This window comes from Colobus angolensis, unplaced genomic scaffold (assembly GCF_000951035.1).
Source record: "Colobus angolensis palliatus isolate OR3802 unplaced genomic scaffold, Cang.pa_1.0 Scaffold18, whole genome shotgun sequence".
NCBI lineage: Eukaryota > Metazoa > Chordata > Mammalia > Primates > Cercopithecidae > Colobus > Colobus angolensis.
The window spans coordinates 9,911,845-9,920,346 of record NW_012114932.1 but is presented as its reverse complement, the minus strand read 5'-3'; the positions used below and the strand labels follow the sequence as shown (position 1 = coordinate 9,920,346).

Genomic DNA, 8,502 nt, shown 5'->3' with positions numbered 1-8,502 from the left:
GGGAGGCTGAGGCAGGAGAATCGCTTGAACCCGGGGGGCAGAGGTTACAGTGAGCCAAGATTGCGCCACTGCACTGCAGCCTGGGCAACAAGAACAAAACTCAGTCTCAAAAAAAAAAAAAAAAAGTTGGAAGGGAGGGTAACTGATAAAACTAAGTATCTATTTATACTTCACCAAAGCACTAGATAATTATATGGCAATAAGGAGTTAAGCTACCAATAGATTTCCCAAGCCATCACAGGAAGGTTTAGAGATGAGACTTGTTCCCAAATTAAGGAACTGGTTTCTATGTAATACAAAATACATATGCAAAGAAGAAAATGGAAGAAGTGAAGGAATGAAGGAAGACAGGGAGGGAGGGAAACAAGCAAAGAGAAAACAAACACATTTTACAATCAGCTCTTCTGGGCTTGAAAGCTCTAGTTTTTCATAATAATGTATTCATGATTTAAATTAGAAATGTAGGCCAGGCATGGTGGCTCACGCCTGTAATCCCAGCACTTTGGGAGACGGGTGGATCACCTGAAGTGAGGAGCTCAAGACCAGGCTGGCTAACATGGCAAAACCCTGTCTCTACTAAAAATTCCAAAATTAGCTGGGCATGGTGGTGGGCACCTGTAATCCCAGCTACTCAAGAGGCTGAGGCAGGAGAATCACTTGAACCTGGGAAGCAGAGGTTGCAGTAAGCCAAGATGGCGCCACTGCACTCCAGCCTGGGTGACAAGAATGAGACTCCATGTTGAGAAAAAAAAAAAAAAGAAGAAAACCCTGGTCATTTATATAGTATACAGTAGCTAAAATATTTATTTACTGAGTACTGTGAAGTAGACCTAAAAATTGTAATAATAATGAACTTTGTAGTTCTTAAATATACCATAGGTCTATAAAAATCAGAAACCTTCAGATTTTTGTATCAAGCCTTCATTATAAAATATAAAGGTCTTACTTAAGTATATCTGAAGTTCATTAGTACTGGCCCCAAAAATTTGACATAGGTGAAGACGCCTCCTGGGTTCAAGTGATTCTCGTGCCTCAGCCTCCTGAGTAGCTGAGACTACAGGAGCACCCCACCACACCTGGCTAATTTTCTGTATTTTTAGTAGAGACAAGGTTTCACCATGTTGGCCAGGCTACTCTCGAACTCCTCACCTCAGGTGATCCGCCCACCTTGGTGTCCGAAAGTGCTAGGATTACAGGCATGAGACACTGTGTCTGGCCGTGTTTTCTTACATTTTCTTTCACACTGCAGTCATCTAACAACTACTCCTGGCCCTAGAGAGGACCCTAAGACTCTAATCTAGTTCTTTTAAAGTAAGAATGGGTTTAAATTTCACGGTTAAGAAAAGGGAAAGGGAGTTACTTTCCTTGGATGTCCCTGTATTTCATAAACACAAACATGTAACATAAGTGTGCATTAGTACACATATATGCCAAAAGTCCAACTATGGAAGGAATAGGATGGAAAAAAAATAGTATACTATATTATATATCCATGCAAAAATACATTCAACTATTCCTCCATTAAGAAATATGAGTAAAATGTCAACCAAACCCAAAACCATGTTATATTAATAATTTTTTAAATAAACTACTTCTTTCTGTAAAGCCCATGAAATCTTGATTTCTAGAATCTTATTTAAGTCTCAGAGTTCCAGGACAACCAACCCAGATTGTCTCTTTTGATAATATTTTCCCTCAAACAGACATGTCTATCAGGTCAGTAATCATAACTCTATACTCACCGATGTCTAAAATTCTCTTTTGTAGAGCTCCAATAAAAAGAAATGGTTCATCTTTACATGACTGAATGAGTGTGCCAACCAATTCAGAGTTTGTTGCTAAGATGCAGGCATTTTCTTCATTAAGGTTGACCCCTGCCATAGAAGTCACATCATTGATGTCATCTTCATCTCTAATAGAAAAAAAAAGTTAGAGGTTTTAGGTTTTGTGTGTGTGTTTGAGGTGGGGGAGGAGGGAGAGAGAGGTTTCAGAGACCAAAAGAATTAGAGGTCTCTCCTTGTAACTAACGGCATTACTTTACTTAATTCATCCAATCAACAGAAGTGAAGAATGGCTATCTTTCCCTGTAAGCGTTTGAAAGTAATTATAGTGTCTCTAACCACCAATGTATATTTAATAACAGAAGGATGAATCAGAAGTAACTTTGTCTTCTAGGTCCCAACTTTCCCTGTCTCATTCTGGCAAATGAGAAACACCAAGAGGCATTTGGAGTTACACCAAGTCATCCATAAATCCTCTGCAATGAAAGACAAAGAAATGAAAACAGACATCTTTCTTTTCATCCAAGATGGTTAAAAGTCCATCAGCTGTCCCCAGTGTACTCTACCATTCATTCCACTTATGAAACTATGGAAACAACCTAAATGTCCATCATTATGGAACTTTGTTAAAAATATCAAAATCACAGTGAATGTGTACTGATGAGACAATCTCCGAGATTACTATTAAGTGGTTAAAAAAAAAAAGCGAAATATTCTGTATGTATTATATGTTACCATCTGTGTTGAATACTATATCTAGGGGGCTCCGTCTTCTCCTGTACCATCAATAAAGTACACTGGACCCAAGAAAAAAAAATACTATACTTAGAACAATACATAAGCAACTAAAAAAAAAGTGGTAACTGGTTGGCTCTAGGCTGGGAACCTGGGTAACAGGGGGATAAAGAAGTGAGGGGAACCCTTACTTTTCCCATTGCATACCTTTATGTACCTTATAAATTTTGTGTAAAATGTTCACATTACCTAGTCAAATAAATCAGTTTTTAAAATATAAACAAAACGGCTGGGCGTTGTGGCTCAGGCCTGTAATCCCACCACTTTGGGAAGCCGAGGAGGGCGGATCACAAGGTCAGGAGATTGAGACCATTCTGGCTCATGTGGTGAAACCCCGTCTCTACTAAAAATATAAAAAATTAGTTGGGCGTGGTAGCGGCCGCCTATAGTCCCAGCTACTCGGGAGGCTGAGGCAGGAGAATGGCATGAACTCGGGAGGCAGAGCTTGTAGTGAGCTGAGATCACACCACTGCACTCCAGCCTGGGCGACAGAGCAAGACTCTGTCTCAAAAAAAAAAAAAAAAGATGTGTATACATATATATATATATATATATATACACAAAAAAATTTATTTTAAGATCTAGTTGTTTCCTTAGATTACTAAATCTGTAATAAAATAAGTTTGCCTTCAATATTCTTTTTTCACCTCTCTCAAGCACAGCCTCTCTACCAGTGAGTCAGTAAATTCACACAATATGCTGCTTATTCCTTCTTCTATGCTTAAAGTTGTTTTTCTCATGGGAATTTCCCTCTCTTCTTATTAACTCAAATGTAGCGTAGCATACTGCGGTACTTCTCAAACAACAGTGTTTTTAGGAAACACCTAGAAAGTATATTTAAAATGCAGGTCTCAATGTCAAACACACATCCACACAGTACACAAGATTCTCATTTGGCAGGCCTATGATGGAGACCAGGGATTTGGAGTTTTCTATCAGGCACACTCAGATGATCATGATACAGATGGTCTAAGGACCAAACTAAGAAAAATACTGCGTTATAAAAATTAAGAATACTGATTCTAAAGAGGTCAAGGTTTCAGGCCCTGTTCTGACCATTAATAATAGGATGGCTGGGTGCAGTGGTTCACACCTGTAATCCCAGCACTTTGGGAGCCCGAGGTGGGCAGGTCTACTGAGGTCAGGGGTTCAGCACCAACTTGGCCAATATGGTGAAACCCTGTTTCTACTAAAAATACAAAAATGAGCTGGGCGTGGTTGCATGCCTCTAGTCCCAGCTACTCGGGAGGCTGAGGCAGGAGAATTGCTTGAACCCGGGAGGCAGAGGTTGCAGTGAACTGAGATCATGCCACTGCACTCCAGCCTGGGCTACAGAGTGAGACTTGATTTCAAAAAATAAATAAATAAATAAATAAAAATTACTAATAGGATGACCATGGACAAGTTTCTTCCCACCTCTATTCATCGAGCCCCTTATCTGTAAAATGGGAGTGAAAATGACCCTCTCATGTAATTTTGTATGAAGACTGTATTAGAAACTAAAACTGCATCAGAAACTAAAAATTGGTATTATTTATTCATCAAAAAATAACAAATATGCCGGGCACGGTGGCTCACACCTATAATCCCAGCACTTTGGGAGGCCAAGGCGGGCGGATCACGAGGTCAGGAGATCGAGACCAACCTGGCTAACACGGTGAAACCCCATCTCTACTAAAAATACCAAAAATTAGCCGGGCGTGGTGGTGCGTGCCTGTAGTCCCAGCTACTCAGAGACTGAGGCAGGAGAATGGCGTGAAACCAGGAGGCGGAGCTTGCAGTGAGCCAAGATGGTGCCACTGCACTCCAGCCTGGGCAACAAAGCAAGACTCTGTCTCAAAAAAAAAAAAAATAACAAATATGTATTACCATAAATAACATACTTTAATGAAAATTAACATACCAAAATTTAAAAATAGAACAATAGTGGTACTACCTTCTATTTTTACAAATCTTTTAAAAATCCACTGGTCCTCCTTCATTTTGAATGGGATCTGTTACTCAGGCATGGCTGTGCAACATCATTCATTGGTAATATGGAAAATAGTGGTTCACTGAGTTATACAGTTCTTCCAAATTGAGATTCTAATACATAATCCAAAATTACATGTATCTCGACCAATCAGATCAGAAAATATAACTACTGGAAAGCTGTCAAACTCATGGTAATAGATGTAAGTTTTGTTCAACAACCTCATTTCTTTTTCTTTCTCTCTCTTTTTTATTAAGACACCCAGGATGGAGTCCAGTGGTGCAATCTCAGCTTTCTGCAGCCTTCACTCCCAGAGCTCAAGTGATTCTCCTGCCTCAGCCTCCCAAGTAGCTGGCATTACAGGCATGCACCACTATGACCAGCTAATTTTGGGGTTTTTTGTTTGTTTTGTTTTTGGCTGGAGTGCAATAGCTCCATCTCGGCTCACTGCAACCTCTGCCACCCGAGTTCTCCCTGCCTCAGCCTCCCAAGTAGCTGGGACCACAGGTGCACCACCACACCTGGCTCATTTTTGTAATTTTAGTAGACATGGAGTTTCGCCTTGTTGGTCAGGCTGGTCTCGAACTCCTGACCTCAGGTGATCTTCCCACCTCAGCCTCCCAAAGTGCTGGGATTACAGGCGTGAGCACACACAAGGACAAACAGACTCATAACACATGAAACAATGAATTATATATGATGAAAGTTAAGTTAATATACACTAGAGAATCTAATTCCTGTAGTAGGGAAAAAATGGACATTAAAATTGGTAGAGTAATATCATCTATGCAAATAGCACATAATCTGGTCCTATATTATTTTCCAAGAGTGTCTTTCTAAAGTAGTAAGAATCACACTAAAGCCCCTAGTTGTTAGAACACCTTCACTACCAGATATAATATATATATATTATCCATAAGTATTTTATTATGTATCTCTAAAATATAAGGACTTAAAATAAATTATCACATAAAAATATTGATATTAATTCCTTATTATCATCACATCTTCAGTTGAAATACAGTTATGCAAACATGCAGAGGTACTATCCTGTTTGCCACTTCTGATTCTGAAGTATGACGGAAACGACATGAATCTCTGGCACCCTCTGGTGTTTAAGCACAATACAGCTTCCCATATTCACCCCAGCTATACTGACAGAATAGAAAACAGATCTTTTTAGCAGAAAAAGTCACAAATGAATCCCCAGAAAAAGTATAAGTTAACAAAATAGTTTTGAAAAACTATGAAAATATCATTCTATGTTATTAAATATCATACAGTTTGGTCAAGATAAGAGCTAATACTGTTCACTACTATTTCTTCTTATTTAACAAAAGAGCCAACATCGAGGGTCTATTATCACTTTCATTTAAAAAGTAACTGAAGTAGGGACGGGCACAGTGGCTCACGCCTGTAATCCCAGCACTTTGGGAGACTGAGGCAGGTGGATCACGAGGTCAGGAGATCGAGACCATCCTGGTTAACACTGTGAAACTCCGTCTCTACTAAAAAAATATATAAAAAACTAGCCGGGCGTGGTGATGGGTGCCTGTAGTCCCAGATATTTAGGAGGCTGAGGCAGGAGAATGGCCTGAACCCAGGACGCGGAGCTTGCAGTGAGCCAAGATCATGCCACTGCACTCCAGCCTGGGAGAAAGAGTGAGACTCCGTCTCAAAAACAATAAATAAATAACTGAAGTGATAGTAAGTATCCATGGAAGCAAAATTAAATTTAAAAAAACACTATGAAAAGATATATATAAAGCCATGTGTGATTGTGAATTACTAGAAAGTACTGTACAAAAATGAAAAGTGCATCTTTGTACAAAAATATCTAAGAAATAGCTGAGATTATAAATACTCCTTTTTCAAAATTCACCATTTCAACAAATATTTGAGTGATTATTATGAAACAGGCACTGTTCCAAACACTCGGTATACTGTGGTAAACAATCATTATTGTAAGCTTTCATAGACAATTAAGAAGTGGGAAATACACGGAGGCAAAGGGTAAACAAATGAATGAACAAAATAATTTTAGATAAGTACCTCAAGACAGCAGGTATGACTGGAAGCTACTTTATACTGGTTGGCCAAGCAAAATTTACCTCTCTAAGGAGGCAGATTTGAAATATGAAAGACCATGTCATATGAAGACCGAGGGACAGCTTTCAGTGCATACCACATAGAAAACTGTACAGTGGGTTTTATCAAAATCTCATGTACCCCATTAATATAGACCTATGTACCCCCCAAAATTAAACATTAAAAACATTAAAGAAAATAAGAAATAAATAAAACTGTACAGTGGGACCATGACTAGTGTGTCTGAAGAACAGAAAGGAGGTAAACAAGGAGCACGGATCCCCAACACCACAGACTGTGATCCTTGCAATTCAGTTTTTCTGAATAGGAAAGATAACTTGCTTATGCAATGACTTTTCAGTTTTTCTGTTACCTACAACCTTACCAAATTCTAACAAATATTAAATTTAAAAAAAATTTCAGATGGTAATCTTCTGTGTCATAAAAAGAAAAAATGTTTAAGCCAATTCTCGACCCCACCACCCAAATTAACCTAATCACACAATTCGATACAAACTTCATGGAACTGCCATGCTGACTCTAAAATTCATGCTGATTCTAAAATTCATGCACAAGAGAAAAATAACGAGCAAAACTAAAATACCTTCGATAAAAAGGAATATACAAAAAGGACTTATTTTAACTATGGGCTAGAAAAACAAATAAAGATGTTATAACAATCGAAAACACCAAAATAGTAACATCAAAATAAAACAAATATTTGGGAGGCCGAGGCAGGTGGATCACCTGAGGTCGGGAGTTTGAGACCGGCCTGGCCAATATGGCAAAACCCTGTCTCTACTAAAAATACACAAATAAGCCAGGCGTGGTGGCGCGCACCTGTAGTTCCAGCTACTCAAGAAGCTGAGGCACGAGAATTGCTTGAATCTGGCAGGTGTAGGTTGTGGTGAGCCAAGATCGTGCCACAGCCTGGGCAACAGAGTGAAACTGTATCTCAAAAAATAAAACGGAATTGAAACTGTATCTCAAAAAAATTCTCAAAAAATAAAATAAAATAAAACAAAAACGTATCACTAAAATGAAATTTTCCCTTTTATAAATGAGAATTTACTATAAGATAAAGGTGGCATTACAAATAAGAAAGGTAAAGATGATGAACTCTTTACTACTGCTGAGACAATTCATTTGAGGAAAATTTAATCTCTGTCTCACACATTTACAAAAACAAAATCAAGAATTATTGAAGATGTAAAGGTAAATATCTATATTTGAGGTAAGTGCATACAGATATCTTAGAAGAAGATACAGAAGCACATCATTCTGGGCTCATAATACGAAAGGATACATTAGAATTCAAAAGCCATAAAGAGACTGCTAAACTTTATACTGTAATTTAAAATTTCCATATATGAAACACTAAACACAAATTTCCAAGTTAAACAAAAAACTAGGAGAAAAATACTTACAATATATACATCAAAGAACTACTTACTACACAGAATTAATATGTACAGCATATGTACATAAGTCTGGAAAGCAATAAGTAGTCAACAGATAAATAAGCGAACGTAACAAGTCAGAAATTTCCCAAAAAAAATACTAATAGTGACATTTTTGCTTCAGGCAGTAAGTGGACTAGATTTACTGAGGAGCAATTACACAGCATAAGACATTTTCATTCCATTGTCTGGTTCACAGGACCTGTCAAAAAAAGGTGTCAGTATAAATAAGCAATGAGGCTGGGCGCGGTGTCTCACGCCTGTAATCCCAGCACTTTGGGAGGCTGAGGCGGGCAGATCATGAGGTCAGGAGATCGAAACCATCCTTGCCAAGACGGTGAAACCCCATCTCTACTAAAAATACAAAAAATTAGCCAGGCATGGTGGCAGGCGCCTGTAGTCCCAG

General features: G+C 38.5%; 1 protein-coding gene across 2 annotated transcripts in view; it reads right to left on the bottom strand.

Moving 5' to 3' along the window:
* The window catches only part of TAF4B (TAF4b RNA polymerase II, TATA box binding protein (TBP)-associated factor, 105kDa), a 167,331-nt gene that overhangs the window by 81,267 nt on the left and 77,562 nt on the right, over positions 1-8,502 (bottom strand). For both annotated transcript variants that reach the window (XM_011939288.1, XM_011939289.1), the window contains exon 10: positions 1,743-1,912. In XM_011939288.1, the coding sequence (XP_011794678.1) occupies positions 1,743-1,912 (170 nt within the window). The remainder of the gene's footprint in view (positions 1-1,742; positions 1,913-8,502) is intronic.